Below are 16,916 nucleotides of genomic sequence, written 5' to 3' on the forward strand. Positions count from 1 at the left end.
CCTGCCTCTGCCTCCCAAGTGCTGGGATCAAAGGCGTGCGCCACCACACCCGGCAAAAAGTTTTTATTATGAGACAAAATAGTGTGTTCCTCTGGTGCTCATCACAGGCTGTGTTCTTCCGATGACTGTAGAAAATAAACTCATGGCAGACACACCTCAGCACTGCGAGTGAGTGCACATGTGGATTTAGAGTTCCAGGCCCTAGGCCTCATCTGAGCTGGTGTGTGTTGTGATCCAAACATGGACTAGGATGATTTTAGAAGTAGTGGATTGTCAGATTTGTTTGTATCCATTTGTAATTGGAGCAATTAGGAAGATTCCAGACCAGCCTGGACTACAGAATGAGTGAGACCTTGTCTCCCAGAAAGGTCAACATTAAAAATATGGATCATAAAATACTAGTACCCCGAGATCACACTGAGACTCCTACCCTCACCCATTTCATATTGATGTCTAATCATGTTTGTATGCTCTCTAGGAACACTTTAGGAATACTGTGTATCCCTTTGTGCATACCCCTGTACATCTTAAACGTGTCTTTCCTGTGCAGCCTCCTTTTGGAGTCCTGTAATTTTTACTGTCTTGTGTCTCTGTCACTGTCTGTCTGTCTCTCCCCCCACCCCAACCCTCTACTGCTAGGTATTTGAGTTGTTTCCAGTACTTCACTAAGCATTTATTAGCAAATGTCTCCCAGCTCTGTGGCTTGCTGCTTCCAGTGGCTTAGAACAGATTGACGGCCATCATTACCATGTGGGTGCGCGTGAGAACTCTTGTTCTCAGACACGGCAGTGCCTTTCTACTGGCTCAGTGCCAGACTAGACTGTGGCCTCTGAGCAGTTCCTCTGCCCTGGTAAAAAAAAAAGCACATAGGCTGTTTGGCCAAAATTTTCTTGGTGGGACTCTTATTCCAAATCTCAGAAAGAAATGCATGCTGTTCTGTTAAATTGCCTACAAACACCAGAAAAATCTGATTGGCAACTGCTAAAATGTCACAATTAACATGTATGTTCATTTTGAGCTCACTGAGAAAATGAGTCTTGTGTTAACATATAACTACTTCTGTGCAAAGATCAGTCTAGACTCACTTCTCCTTCATGGTTTTTTTCTTCATTGTTCTGATACTGAGGATTGAACCCGAGGTGCTGCACATACAAAACAGGTGCTCCTTCAGTGAGTTAGTATTTTTTTGAAATTGCATATTTTTTAAAAAGCTGTCACTTTGGGTTAAAATAATACAATATAGGCACTTGGGGGGAACTAATGGTCTTCAGATTGTGTGGTATGTATTTTTAACAAAGATTTTTATTGAGGGCAGGAATTTGCAAGGGTGGGGAAGGGGGCTGCACTTGGGATGTAGTGTGAATAGAAAAATAAATTATGAGAAGGAAGGAAGATAGATGGATCGATCGATCAATCGATCCCGGGGCACAGCCTGTGGGGAATCCTTTGCCCGGGCCAGTGGTAGTGAAAGATCTTGAGTGGCCAGAACAACTAAAGTGTTACAGCTCTCTGAGGGGAAGCTGGAGCTAGGCAGGCTCAGGCTGCCGGGCCACCTCTGCAGCCACTGCTGTCCTGGAGTCAGTGGCAAGCGAGGAGACATAGCTGGCAGTCACGAGCCAAACAGGACTGAACAGGAAGTGGCTGTGGGCAAGCACGTGTACTGAGCTATTTGGGCTGGGCCAAGCTTGAGGAGAGAAAACAATGCCTAGGAGTGTTACAGCTCAATAAGACAGGCACTCTCAGACAGTTCATGCACTTTATATTCCCTATGGATAGGACATTTGGGGTTGGGGTGGGATCTAGAGGCAGCTGGTTTTTTTTTTTTGTTTTTTTGTTTTTATTGACTTGGTCTGAGGGTTAGGGATGCCTCATCTCTATGTGGAAGGACTTCAGGTGTTGTCCTTAAGTGACTGATTGTCACAGTCCTTTCACTGGGGTGTTGAGGTCTTGTGTTCCAAGACAGGCACCTGGTTGGGAATAGATTTAAATGCCTACTGTCCTCAATTATGAGAATTGCTGGCGGTTCCTGAATCTGCTCTACCTTACCATTTTTTTCTGTCTGGTCCACTGTCCCACATATGGATGGATAGGTGGATACCAGATAGATTAATTGATTGATTGATTTTATAACTGTGTTTTTTAATGCCCTGTTCCTCACAGCTACTCTGCTGAGGGAGATGCTGTTGTCTGCATTTGTAAATTGAAAATCTTGAGTTTAGTGGGATCTTTTCTGTGTAGTGGCAGACTGTGCTTTGACACGTGGTGCTTTTGCCTTTCTGTGTGTTCTTTGTCCTCCCAGTCATGCCTGTTCAGAAACTTAACAGATGTATATTTGAGCAGTTTGTGGCATTATGTCTGAAGCCTTCCTTTGAGAGTAGTGTGTGGGAAACTAAGTGGGAGGGCTTTCTCCACTACCATAGACCAGCGTAAAGAAGCCCCAGCCTGTGGCGCAGGTTTGTGTGGGTTCAGAGTCCTGGATTGCAGATAGCTCTAGGCAGGTGGATACAGTTTACATAGGCATGAAGTGAAATATCCAGGAGAATATTCTAGCTGAAGAGACCTGCATGTTTGAGTGAGGTATGAGCAGGGAGTGTGGGGCTGTGTACCTAAGAACCTCACAGGCTGAAGGACTTTGAAAGCCACCCAGTAAGGTTCCTTAAGTGATACACTACTCCAGAGGGTACCCTTGAGATTATTAAGTAAAGTGGTGGTAAGTCTGTGGGGTACGGGAGCAGCTTTTGAGGAGCAGGAGCTTTGGATTATTACATTTGAGGAAGGAGAAAATACTGCCAAGTTTGTGGAGGGAGTGTGCAGGAGACTGGGAGAGACTAGAAATAGAATACAAAATTTGGTTGATTCATTACAAACTTAAAAAAAAAAGATAAAGTCCAGGGCTGTTACACAATGCTAGAGTGTAATATACATGAGGCCCTGAGTTCAAGCCCCAACTTTAAGAAAGATACCACCGGGCAGTATGCCTTTAATCCCAGCACTTGGGAGGTAGAGGCAGGTGGATTTCTGAGTTCAAAGCCAGCCTGGTCTACAGAGTGAGTTCCAGGACAGCCAGGGCTACACAGAGAAACCCTGTCTCAAAGCAAAAAAGAAGAAGAAAAAGGAAGATACCACAACCAGAGACAAGCTAAATGAACAGTATTAAATATTCAAAATATTGTGGTTTCAAAAGGTGGCACTAGTCACATTTTCTAGTGAATAGTCCCATGTAGCTGGTGACTGTTGGTGTAGGGGTCATGTGAGGAAGAGCTATTGCCTAGTGAGTCAGACAAAGTGGACTTGTATGTGTGTTTTTTGTTTGTTTGTTTGTTTTTTCAAGACAGGGTTTCTCTGTGTAGCCCTGGCTGTCCTGGAACTCACTCTGTAGACCAGGTTGGCCTCGAACTCAGAAATCCACCTGCCTCTGCCTCCTGAGTGCTGGGATTAAAGGCGTGCGCCACCGCGCCCGGCCTTAGACAGCAGCACGTGTATGAGGGTTTGCTGTTGTTGCTTTTTCCATGATCTAGGAGACGCCATGGAAACAATCAGGATGGTTCTGATATTTGAGATGTGAGGTAGCTCAAGATGGTGACCTCAAGTGCAGGTTGGGTGTCATGTAGGCGAAGAAAGAGGAAGTTTCATTTTTTCCTTGTCTGTGCCTTCCTCCAAACTACTAGATGTTGTGTAACCCATTTCCTGTTGAAATTGGCCTAGCTGCTCCAAAATCCATGTTATATAATTCTTGAGTTATATAAGTAGTAGGTATCAGGACCTTTAGTTAATGTTTTCTTGTTTCTTTGTGTGTGTGTGTGTGTGTGTGTGTGTGTGTGTGTGTGTGTGTGTAGATATAATTGAAAGTTTTAGAAAATATCAGCTTTTCTTTTTAAAGACAAATATTTATGTCTGTAGTAACATGATGGTTTTTAACCTTCAAGAACTCTTGACAGTGTCAAAGAATCTTGAAATAGTTATTTTGGGTTTGTTTATTTATTTTGGTTTTTTGAGACAGGGTTTCTCTGTGTAGCTCTGGCTGGGTTTGTTTATTTATTTTGGGTTTTTGAGACAGGGTTTCTCTGTGTAGCTCTGGCTGACCTGGAACTCACTCTGTAGACCAGGCTGGCCTTGGAACTCACAGAGATCCACTTGCCTCTGCCTCCCGAGTGCTGGGATGGATTTATTTCTTTTTATGTATATAGGTGTGTGTATGTGTGTGTGTGTGTGCATGCACACGTGTGTGTCTGTGCTTGTTGCTCACAGAAGCCAAAAGAGGGCATTGTATCATTGAAGCTAGAGTTACGGGTGGTTGTAAGCTGCTACAAGAATGAAGGGATTTGAATCTAAGTCTTCTTAAAAGAGCAGCTCTTCCCTGCTGAGCCACCTCTCCAGCCCCTCTTTTGGTGCTGCATGTCTAGTGTAGCACAGTCCCTCAGGAACTTGTTCTATAGAAGGTCACCATTGGTGGGCTGCACATAGAATGCATGGACTTGTAGGTGACTGCTATAAGAGAAGAGGCCTGGGACCTGCATGTAGGGTTTTCACTGGTTTTGGCTGGAAGAACTGTCATTTCTGCTGACATTTCCTCTAGCCAGAGTGCTTGCTGTTTAACTCTTAGCTGCTGTGGGATGCTGTGAAGTTGACGCGAGAAGGGTCTAATGTATTGGCAGGGTGTAGAGCTAGGGTTACTTTAAAAAAGAAAAAACATCATATATGTATTTTTATGTGTACAAATTGTATGTATATGTGCACACACATATATATGTGTACCACATGCATGCCTACTATTTGCACTCAGAGGCCAGAAGTGGGGTGAAGTTGGTCAGACCCCCTGGAACCAGAGTTATGATCTGCCCTGTAGGTTGTTGGAATCAAATGCAGTTCCTTTGGATTAGCAGGCGGCATAAACTTTAAAAAACGTTATTAGGTGGCTGTCAACTTGGCTTAGCAAGAAAATGAGATTGGAGCCAAACTTGATGACCCAAGTTCAATGCCTGGAACCCACGTGGTTCAGGGAGAGAACCAGCTCCCACAGTTATCCTCCTTTCCTCACACATGTCCGTGCGTGTACACTCCCATGGGCATGCACACACAAATGAATGTTTAAAATCAAGTGTTTTTAAAAGCACTTTCTGTGTATTGGGGAGGGGAGGATACGTAGTGGAATGAAGAAGCTCTAGAAGAAGCAGGCAAGTTTAAAGGCTTTGTATTAAATAATAAGGCGTGAAAACGTCTATGTAATGTTTAAAGCTGTAGGCCTTTTGCTGAGGCAGTCTCCCGCAGCCCATCTAACTTAGCCTGCCTTCCAGCCCGCTGGTGGCTAGCGGTTTACCTCTGTGCTCTGCTCTGTCAGTGTCCTATCCCTGCTGCCTTCAGCTCCTTCAGCTTGCCTCCCCTGCAGCACTCTCTCTGCCCAGAAGGCCCACCCTTGTGCTTCCTGCCCCAGTTATTGACCATCAATCAGCTCTTTATTATAACCAACCAGAGGTGAGACAACTGCAGATCCGGCTCTTTGGTTGCCTAAAGTTACAAATAGGAAGCTGGTGATAAGCTGTAGCAATGACAATACCAAAATTCTGCCATCACCAGAATTAACAATTGAAAATACATACCTTAATACAATATGGAAAAGGTCACCCCAACAGTGTTGACTTTCCACTGTGTTCTACATGCTGGGCTCTTCTGGGTTCATCATTTTCTTTTAATCTTCATGTTTTCTAAGAAGATAGAAGGGTTATTGGGATGTGCCTACCATGTAGGGTTGTTGATAACAGCTGACCACAATGATTTAAAGCCTTGGCCCAGTTTTGGCTCTGTAGACATCCAGTGCCTTTTTCACACTCTTGGTTGCAGTGTAGGAGTGTCGGAAGCCTGACGTTTGCCTTCCCTGTGCTCTTGTTGTTGTAGAGAATGACCATGGATAAGAGTGAGCTGGTACAGAAAGCCAAACTGGCTGAGCAGGCTGAGCGCTATGATGACATGGCTGCAGCTATGAAAGCCGTAACAGAACAGGGACACGAACTCTCCAATGAAGAGAGGAATCTACTCTCTGTTGCCTACAAGAACGTGGTAGGTGCCCGCCGCTCTTCCTGGCGTGTCATCTCCAGCATCGAACAGAAAACCGAGAGGAATGAGAAGAAGCAGCAGATGGGCAAAGAGTACCGTGAGAAGATCGAGGCCGAGCTGCAGGACATCTGCAATGACGTACTGGTGAGGGCAGAGCTTCTGCATTAAACATCATCTCTAGGCATAACAAGCGGTCCACATGCAGGCTCTCAGACATCTTAGGAGAGAGAGAGAGTGAGTGGAGGTGCTCTGCTGTACTCAAGCTAAGAGCCACCTGTCACTTGTTCTAAAGCATGTAACTTGGGTTTTTGTCACTGTTTCTTGATCAGTTCATCTTCTCTGGGGTGTTTTCCTTCCCTCAAACAGCAAACAGGAACATTGCATTCACGTTCCTCCATTTTTCTTTAGAAATCGAAGTCAAATGATGAGGATATTTAGAAAGATGCAGCCACCCTCAGACAGTTCTAGTTTCAGCAGTGATTCGTCCCTGGAAAGGAAGGGATTTAAAGGCCTTCCAGCCTTTCCTTGGCCATGCCCCCACAAAGTGTAGAAATCTGTTGTTGAAGATTAGGCATGCCTGTCAAGTGCAGTGTAGCTTTGAAAGCCAAGTCAGAGGTGTATGGGCTTCTCTGGTGTGTTAGGTACACTGCAGTCAGGTGGTGGACCCTTCTAGTTACACTAGGGGTTGGTTGGGAAGGGTACCTACCCTAGAACACCTCATGATTATATTCTTTCCCTCACATCTGGAGCCCACTAGGTAATTTTATTTTCTACGTGAAAGCAGGTGAAAGGTGAGACTGCTTTAAAGAGAAAGGGACGTCTTTCCCTCCTGCAGTACATCTGTCTCTCTAACGTACTTCCCTTGACGCTTCTTTTGAAAACCAGTATAAAGCTTGTCGACTCTAGGCCATGTTCTTCCCTCAACCCACAGGAGTTCTACCCCTCTCTGTCTACACAGTACTTACAGACAACTCCTGCCTCTCGCATACTCTAATGTTGATTAATGAAGACCCTTATAGCTGGGCTTTGCCTTGAGCCTCTCTATCAGCTTCTTGATGTAAGATAAGTTTCATGGCTAAACATGTTGCCTCTTGGTTGTTTGGGGGTTTGTTAATGGTGCACTAATTCCTGAATGTTAGGTGCACCTGGTATTCAGATGAAGTATGGCATGCATTCCAAAGGCAAGAGAGTTCCATAATCCCTGAAATGTAGACCAGCTTTTCAGAGCATCTGAAGGAATGTGAAGAAGAGCATGGCACTCACTGCCTCTTAACCAGCTTTTCAGGATGCCATATTCTAAAACAACTCTTCGAAAATAATGCTCTGTATATGAAGTTTGGACTCCTTCAGAACTACTTCTGTTGTAAGCATAAATGTTTAAAGGAATTTGTTACTAATAGTTCTAGACTGAGTGCTTATCAAGCAATGAGTTAAGCACTAGATATAAGTTACCTTGCTGTCCTTACAGCTAACTGCCTTAGACGGTGGTCATCCTGGTCCCCTTCCCCATTGTACAGCCAACGAATCTGAGGCTTGGGGTCCCAAGGCAGTCTCTCCAGGGTCATGTGGGAACAGACAGAAAGCATCAGAAGGTTCTCTTCCCAGGTCAGATGAAGTTTGAGCTTAGTTCTTGGCTGTTTGGTTCTGTTGCTGCTTTTTTCTTTGCAGAATGGAAAGGCCCCACACACTCATAATTACAGAAGCAATACAAGTGTCAGTGGGGGTTGTTTTGTTTTTAAGAGATGGACAGAAGAGTTACAAAGTAAAAGTCATTTCCAAGTATTGTTAATATTAATCCTGGAAGGCTTTCCCCATGTTTTGTGTGCATGCCCCCACACTTCAATATTAAAATGAGGTCTTCTTGTTGTAATCTTTTCCATTTGGATTTGGTTAGCAGTGTAGTTCTGGGCCATCTTTTTTTCCATCACATTCCAGTGTAGTGGCTACAGTGTAAGGAGCCCTGTGGTGGTCTGAGGTACCTAGAGCTACAGGCACCTGCTCATAGGACTTGGCCAAATAGGATTTAGCAGCTTGAATGAAAATTGGTTGTTTTTTGGGGTGGTGGGGTGGGGTGGGGGTGGGGGTTGGTTTGGTTGGTTGGGTTTGGGAGAGAGTTTTCTTTTTTTGTTGTTGTTGTTGACTTCAGAAAAATCAGTAGTAATAGTAGTAGTACTAGTAGTACATATCTTACACTCAAATGTAATTTTAACGTCTCACAAGCAATTCAAAATTCTTAATATCACTTTTTAGGAGCTGTTGGACAAATATCTCATTCTCAATGCTACACAGGCAGAAAGCAAAGTGTTCTACTTAAAAATGAAAGGAGACTATTTTAGGTATCTTTCTGAAGTTGCATCTGGAGATAATAAACAAAGTAAGTAACATTTGAAAAAATAGTTAGTGCAATAGCTAATATTTCTTGATAAAATCTGTTTTTTGTTTACTGTAGACACTCAGTTCGCAGTAATGAGACACAGCATTGTCATGTGTAGGGTCACGGGGTTAATCTAATGGATAGACATGAAGGATGTTATTAGTTTGGTATGTAATGTGTTTGGCAAACTTATCTGGGAACTGATAGTTCTTTTTTTGCAGGTACAACTATAAAACAATAATTCACCTTGGCTATGATTTTGCTTTACCCACCTTTACTTACTGCATCTGTAATCTGAAATCTAAATGGAAATTTCCAGAGATAAATGAGTCTTAAATTTTGCCCTATATATAATGAGTCTAAATAACCCTATATGCGCTAGTCACCTGGTCATCACCTAGTTGCCATATTGGTTACTTGATTTGACTATTCCAGTATGGCACTCCATATGTTCAAGTGACTTGATGGTTTCTTATTTTGTTTTTTTTGTTTGTTTGTTTGTTTCGAGACAGGATTTCTCTGTGTAGCCCTGGCTGTCCTGGAACTCACTTTGTAGACCAGGCTGGCCTCGAACTCAGAAATCCGCCTGCCTCTGCTTCCCGAGTGCTGGGATTAAAGGCATGCTCCACCATGCCCGGCCGGCTTGATGAAAGTGCAGATTGCATTACAGTATACTGTTAAAACTGTTCTGTTGGTTTCCCGTGTTTATCTGAGCATGTATGCTAGGCTTCAGTACTGTCTAGTTTCAGGCATCCACAGATGAGGAAGACCTGTTTGAGATCACCATAAGGGAGTGCCTATCTTTCAGTGATTGTAGCTGTTTTATTCAGTGTTCACTGTGTGCTAAGTGATTGGGCTTGCATTATCCTCTTAGCACTTGGAGTTTAGGTGAGAGTCTCTCATGTTCTCCAATAAAAGAAACAAACCAGACTTGGCAGTTGGCATTTTAACTTACTCCAGACCACATGCAAGTGAGTTGAGAATTTGAATTTGTTTATGCCAATCTTAAAGCCCATAACTTTTTTTCACTAGATTATCCACGTTTGTTTCTTATGAAGGGATGTGTCTGTATTTCTTGGCTGCTTTAACAGACTTCATTCTAACTGTCCATTTTCTTCCAAAGCATTTAGAACAGTACTTAGCATAAATATTTAGCAGATGTTAGGTTGAATGCTGAAGACATGAACCTTTGTTTTGATGGCTTGTTCGCTTTAGCCTCTTTACTAAAGTGTCTTGATAATGGATCCCGTGTGTGATGTGGCCTGTGGGAGACGCTAACAATTTCATCTTCCTTCCAGCCACGGTGTCAAACTCCCAGCAGGCTTACCAAGAAGCATTTGAAATCAGCAAGAAAGAAATGCAGCCCACACACCCGATTCGCCTTGGCCTGGCGCTGAATTTCTCAGTCTTTTACTATGAGATTCTAAACTCTCCTGAAAAGGCCTGCAGCCTGGCCAAAACGGTGAGGAAAGACCCTTTGCTAGTTCCAAGAATGGCCTTGTGTTTATGAGCAGTCCTCTCCGTCTTGGATGTGTAAGCATGCTCTGGGGAGTGGGGTTTTTAGATCAGTGCAGACCTCTTATGTGGTCCTTTGCTCTATGTGCTGGCGTTTGCTTTGCTTTGTTTGGTTACTATTGGAGTCATTGGTAGAACCTTCCAGGTAAAAAGTAGGAGTTCTCATCAGGCTTGGACATTGGGTGTTGTCATTGTTCTAAAATGGGACAGACTTGCCGGGCGGTGGTAGCACACACCTTTAATCCCAGCAGGAGGCAAAGGCAGGCGGATCTCTTGAGTTCGAGGCCAGCCTGGTCTACAGAGTGAGTTCCAGGACAGCCAGGGCTACACAGAGAAACCTTGTCTCAAAAAAAAAAAAAAAGATAGGACGGACTCCATGAAAGGAGGAGCCCACACTTTCCACACTTTGTTAATGCTGTGTCACTTCCTGTGGTCTTTGAGAAGCTTTTTTCTGGTGTACACTGTTACTTGAAACTTTACTTTAGAAAGAGTGCCTGAAGTGGGGTCTCACCGTGAACCCCTGAAACAGAGGAAGCCGAGTGAAGTGAGCTTTGCTGTTCTCCCCTGACCTTTGAAATTAAATACTTGAATGAATTTTTAAACTAAATGTGCTACAGTTAACAGTAACTGTCAGTTGGTGGTTTATCATTGCTGGTTGGTGTGTGTGTGTGTGTGTGTGTGTGTGTGTGTGTGTGTGTGTGTGATATATGTCATACATTTGAAACAGGTGGCAGATAATTGAGGGTAGAACAGTTCCCATCCTCTTACCAGTAGGACAGATAGAGCTAAGACAGAGACGGTCGAGATCTTTGCTAAAAGCCCTTTGTTTTAGGCATTTGATGAGGCGATTGCTGAATTGGATACCCTGAATGAAGAGTCTTACAAAGACAGCACCCTGATCATGCAGCTGCTTAGGGACAATCTCACCGTAAGTACCTCCGGAGAGCGGATACCTACTCGGGCCACCATTATCCAAGATTTAAGAAGGCTCTGTACTCTGTTCAGTACAGTTACCTGTATCTTACTGCTGGACTTTATACCTTTTCAGTCACCATTGTCTGTGGTAAGAGGGGATTTTGAATAGTTGAGTGAGGGACCTGGGAATATGGTTCAGTGGTTCTCGGCCTGTTCTTCCAGAGGAGCCACACCCTCAAATTGCAGCCACAGCCACCTGTAACTTCAGGTCTAGGGGATGTAGTGCCCTCTTGGCTTCCTAAGACACTAGGCATGCAAAAGGCACAGACAGATATCAGACACAACACCCGTACGTGAAAAACATTTTAGTTTTTTTCCAAGTGGTAATTAACTATACTGGGCCACCTCTTGAAGAAACTTAGAATGACCTTAATTTTATTACAGCTTTTTATTTCTTTTTCTTTTGCAGCTGTGGACGTCAGAAAACCAGGGGGATGAAGGAGATGCTGGAGAGGGAGAGAACTAATGTCTGTTGTGCTCTGTGATCTGTTTGGTGTCACTTTGTATCCTCCACATTATGTCCCTTTGTGCGATAAACAAAAACAAAAAATCGAATGTGGACTTTCGATTTTTCACAGCCTACTAAGCCTTGTAAAGATGGTCCCTGGGATGAACAGCTGGTATTTGTATCTAAAACTCAGACTGGTCCCTTAAATGCCATGGTATTTTGAATCTTGATTTTGATCAACATTGACAAGGATTACTGTGTGTTTAATTTTTACAAACTGAACACTGTGATCATGGGGTTTTATAACTTAGCAGAACTCTTTCTGGTAGGAAAAATAGACCTGAATTATGTGTAACTTTTTGGAAGGTTTAATCTGATATCAAAATGGTCACTGAAATACAATTCTGTTGTAAAGCTGTACAGAAAGTTCTAGAGATTCTGTGGTGATGCTGGGACTTGGGTAGGATGCTGACCTTTGGCATCCTGAGTTTGGTAACGCAGTAATTCTGCCTGTGGTTGAGGGCTTATGGACCCTTGATCATTCGGGGCTGTTGCCACTCAAAAATTCATGACCACAAATATCTGCAGTGTCTTCTGCGGAAACTCAAAACCTGAAAGTGAACTTCTTTGGCCGATAATTGGGCTGTGTCACCACAAAAAAAGGTCCCGGGCTCATAACCACCTGTGTGACTAAACCCTTTACTATAGCAGTGTGTTCCTGATTAGCAGCGTGTGAAAACAGGGCTGTTGCCCCCTAGTTAAAGGAGATGGGGAAAGAAAGAAAGAAAGCAGTGTATCTTATAAATGGCCATACCAGTTTTCTGGATGATTCTTTAAGCATAATGTTGTGTTGAGGTGGCCTCTCGCCTGAGGAGCACTCATAGTCTTGGGGTTCTTCTAGCTTGGAGGGTGCAAGCTTTGAAATTTAACATTCTTTCTGCCCTGTCCTTCTGACTGTTGACTTGCTTTCCTCTTTAAATTTACAGCTTTCTGCTTCCTTGGGTGGTTTTCTTTGGAAGCCTGTATTAGTACTATATGGACAGGGTGGGGTGTTGAGCAAAGCAAGCTTTGCTTTAAGGTGTTGAGAAAGAAGACCCTTCCAGCGCCAGCACCCCACCTTCCTCCAGTTCTCAGCACAGTTGTTCTTCATAGTGTGACTCAAATCCAAAACAAACAAAAGTAGTTTGAAGTCTCCATGATTTCCCCCTATTGCACCCAGCCCTGACAATCTTTTAGTGCCTGTCACCAGACCCTCCAGTGTACTCATCCAGCTTCGTGCTCAGACACATCTCAATAAGACCTTAGAACACAGGGAAGTTGCATGGACACTACAGTCGAGACAACCAAGAAGAGCCAGGCCTTCAGTCTCACAGTCTCACCCTCTACCTTGACATTCCATGTAGCCGTAGTCATAGTCCATCTGTTTGTCCATCTGCTGAAATATGAAAAGAATTCATGCACTGATTTAAACCAAAAAAAAAAAAACACAAAAAAAATCTCTTCTTTCTAGCTGAACAAAAAAAGAAATGTGCAGTTAATACTTGGCGCTTGACAACGCAGTAGTGAGTGTGGAACCAAGCCTGTCTGTATATCTGGTAGCTCTTTGCACTGTTTTTATTTTTTTTTTCCTTACCAGTATTCTGCCTAATGTTTGCTTCTGTGGTGGTTATATTTGCCTAGCAAGCACACCCGTGATTGTGAAAATAGTGTAGCAAAAAGAAAAAGAAACCCCAGTTACTGATGTGCTAGATCCATGTATGTCTTTTAAACATTCTAGTTTCACCTTACACAGAGTAATCAGGAAAATGTAAAAACTTAAAAGTGAAATAAAACATTTTATCAGTTAGCCGCCTGTGGATTGGTGTGTCACCCTTTAGAACCAGCATCCGAGATGTCTCAGGTGGCTGTCCCTGATAAGTTGGATGTCATCATTGCTGGCTTAAACCGGAGCAGCCATGATCACCTATGCAAGACCCTCGTCTTTCTTTGGGGGTGGGGGTGGGGGGCATATTCCATAAGATTACATGAGCACTTTGGCTGGACAGGCACAGACAGCAGCACTGCTGGTGGCATAGCCGTTTAAGGTGCAGGGGACCTGACGGTGATGGCGACTGCCTTAGAGCCCACCATGCTCCCTCCTGTCAGTCACCCAATAAAACACAACTGGTTTGCCAACCTGGACATGGATGGAATCCTTTCTTCAGTCTCTCAGTATCTTCCCTACCTGGAGTGAATAGATGTGTCTGTATATCTCCCTAGGAAAAAGCCCTGTGATGCTCCGTTCACCAAAACCAAAGATGAGTCTGGAAGAAGTAGCTCATGGCCCCACCTATAGGTGGTAAGACATATAACTGAGCCAAGTGTCGGGGACCCCCAAGTGGCTGTTTGCCTCTGTAATAGCGTCTTCCGGGTATGTTCCAGTCTTGGAAGGTATTTGTGGGTCAGGATTGTGAGCAGGCAGTAGTGGCAGTTGGATGGCCCATGCTGTAGATAAAAAGACATGCAGTTGAGGCCACGCTGCCAGTCCAGAATTTCCCTTACTAAAGGTGGAATTCCAGTGGGCAGAATGGATGTTACCCGCTGTTTGTGTCTGTGTGTTAAGTGGGAGAAAGGGAGGGATGAGGTGGAGGGATTGTTTTATACAACTGATGTAGTAAGTATACGTCGGATGTGTTCTTCCTGAGATCTAAAAACGTGGGAACCCGCAGGTAGAGTTGGTAGTGCAGAGGAAAGGAAGGCCCATGGCTCAACACGCAGAGGTGGCCTTAGCAATGGCCCCGACAGTCAGGTTATTGTGCCTCTGAACAACTTGAATGGAGAAAGCCTAAGATGGCTTCATGGGCAAAGCCAAAATATGTTCCTGCTAAGCCAGACAACCCAAGTTTGATTCCCAGGATTCACGTGGCAGGAGCAAAGAAGAGAAGATGTCCTCTGACCACACATGTACCCTGATGTGCATATAACACACCCTCCAAAAAAGGATGAAAATGAACAGCTTGTCTGTGAGGCTGTGGAGCATGGGGGAAGTTGGGGTGGAAATACATCATGAAAATGGAGATTACCCTTCCTTTCCTGAGGAAAAGGCTGTTGTTTTGAGACAACAGGGAAATTGGCCCCTTGTGGACTGTCCGCTCATGTGGACTCGAACGCTTGGTTATTTCTTGGGATTGCCACAGATATTTGGAACTGGAAGGCATTGAAAAGGGCAGCCATTAGGGCTGGAGAGATGGCTCAATGGTTAAGAGTCACCACCTGCTCTTCAGAGGACCCGCACTGAATTCCCTTATCGTGACTTCGTGTAACTCAAGTTTCAGGGGACCTGTTGCCCTCTCCTGGCCTCTACAGAGCAGGCATGCACATGATACACAGACGTACAGGCAAAGCACACACATAAGGAAGAAAAAGAAAAATAGTGCTTTAGGGGCTGGAGAGAGAGTTCAGGGGTCAGGAGCACTGCCTGATCTTCCGGAGGATCTGGGTTCAATTCCCAGCACCCACATGGCAGCTCACAACTGTAACTCCAATTCCAGGGAATCTGACGCCTCACACATATAATACATAAAAGATTAAAATGAAAAAAAAAATTCTTGAAAAGGGGTCTTACTGAGAACTTGTTGCAAAGGAATTGATTGGTGCACAATTCACCACCTCAATCAGACAGTTGATGGAAGCTGATTTAGCAGTGGGCCCCAGGACTGCTGTGAGCCCTTAGTGGGTATGCTGGAACAACAAGTGGGTTCTGACCTGTAAGACAGGGGTGATGAATAGTGCGTACATACAGATTAAGTGTTAAGGCACCTGAGAGGTTCCGGGGCAAAGGGCAAGCCCCAGGATAGCTTTTTGTGGTTGCTTAGTTGGCAAATGAAGTATCTGTATTGAGCTGGGCTGACTGGAAACCAAATTTGGTGCTTTTGAGCTGAAACAGCAGTTCTCAACCTGTGGGTCTGTGGGTTGAATGACCCTTTCACAGGGGTTGCATATCAGATGTTTATGTTATGATTCATAACAGTAACAACTACAGTTAATGAATAGCAAGGAAGTCATCTTATGGTTGAGGGTCAGCACTACATGAGCTGCTTAAAGGGGCTTCAGTGTTAGGAAGGTTGAGAGCCACTGCTCTGCAGGGAAGGCTTTCAAACCATGTGTTAGCTCATTCAAGGGGTACACGGTGGCAGCGAGAGGGTGGGCATGGCAGGGGAAGAGGTTTCAGTGATTTCCAACTGCACCCCATTTTGGAAGATCTGGACCACCTTAGCCCTCCCTCAGAAGTGGCTAAGATCTAAATGAGGAACATAACAGACAATTGCAGATTTATCTGCCCCCTATTAATGTGGTGTGATGGGTTCTGGAGCTAAATGTACCTTGGCAACCCTCAAAGGTGCCAAGAGCAATGAGCATCGGTGGACAGATGGGGAGAATGTCACATGAGGGGCTAATGATCTGCCCTGGGTTTCTGTACACTTCACCCCAGATACTAGATGGGTTGCTGAGGCACACGCCACACACCACTTGGGAAAGTTCCCATTGGCTGTGAACTTCAGGCCTGCCTGATTGGGTGAGAGGAAGCTGTATAGTTGTTTAACCCCCTGCCAAGGGCAAGAGATGCCAAACAATGAGCTGCCCCGGAATGTGGGACAAAACTACAGAAACCATGGAGAATTTTTGAAAGGATTGATTGTTCTCCTGACCCCAAACCCTTTCAAGAGCCCAGTGTGACCAGTAAAACCAGATGGAGGCCAGGCGTGGTAGCACATCCTTTAATCCCAGCCCTTGGGAAGCAGAGGAGGGTTGATAGCTGTATATTTGAGACCATCCTTGTCTACATAGTGAGCTCCAGGACTATATAGAGAGAGAAAGAAACAGACAGACAGGATGGAGAGGGAGGGAGGCAGGCAGAGGCAGCAGCAGATATATGCAGCCATCGAGGTGGCTCAGTTGGTGGGGGCTCTTGCTGCCTGAGGATCTGAGTTTGCTCTATAAGAGCCACATGCTGGAAGGAGAGAACCAACTTTCATATGTTCTTTGACCCATGCATTTATACATACTGTTGTGCACACACACGTGCATGGGTCTGCATAGACACACTGAATAAATTAACAGTAAATTAATGTATATGTTACAACAAAAGAGCCAAACAGTTCATGGAGAATGGCTGGATTATAGAGAGCTAAATAGAATAAGGCTATCCTGTCCGTGCTCTGCCCAACATTGCTCTTCTGCCAGTGCAAGTGATGAGATCTCCCCACCTCCAGTGCTGGCACAACTCCTCTAACTGCTGGATACCCGGACCAATTCTTACTCAGCAGGAACAACTCTGAAGTGCTTCCTTAAGGTCTCTATAGCCCCATTGTCATGGAGTTGTTAGCTAAAAAGCAAGGCAGGAACCTTCAGGTATGGAATCCCCCATTACTGTAACTACAAGATGTTTATGGTCCGTTAAAACTTCATAGTGCAGGCTGAATGTGTCCAGAGGCATTCCTGTTCATCACTTTAATCTTTTTTATAAATTTATTTATTATTATAAATAAGTACACTGTAGGTATCTTCAGATGC

General features: G+C 44.4%; 1 protein-coding gene across 2 annotated transcripts in view; it reads left to right on the forward strand.

The window, feature by feature from the left end:
* The window catches only part of Ywhab (tyrosine 3-monooxygenase/tryptophan 5-monooxygenase activation protein beta), a 23,617-nt gene extending 10,531 nt beyond the window's left edge, over positions 1-13,086 (forward strand). For both annotated transcript variants that reach the window (XM_021193268.1, XM_029536359.1), the window contains exons 2-6: positions 5,893-6,195; positions 8,302-8,425; positions 9,724-9,887; positions 10,773-10,868; positions 11,325-13,086. In XM_021193268.1, coding sequence (XP_021048927.1) covers positions 5,896-6,195; positions 8,302-8,425; positions 9,724-9,887; positions 10,773-10,868; positions 11,325-11,381 — 741 coding nt within the window. In that variant the 5' untranslated portion in view covers positions 5,893-5,895 and the 3' untranslated portion in view covers positions 11,382-13,086. The remainder of the gene's footprint in view (positions 1-5,892; positions 6,196-8,301; positions 8,426-9,723; positions 9,888-10,772; positions 10,869-11,324) is intronic.
* The last annotated feature ends 3,830 nt before the right edge of the window (positions 13,087-16,916 follow it).

The sequence above is a fragment of the Mus pahari genome, chromosome 3, assembly GCF_900095145.1.
Source record: "Mus pahari chromosome 3, PAHARI_EIJ_v1.1, whole genome shotgun sequence".
Lineage (NCBI taxonomy): Eukaryota > Metazoa > Chordata > Mammalia > Rodentia > Muridae > Mus > Mus pahari.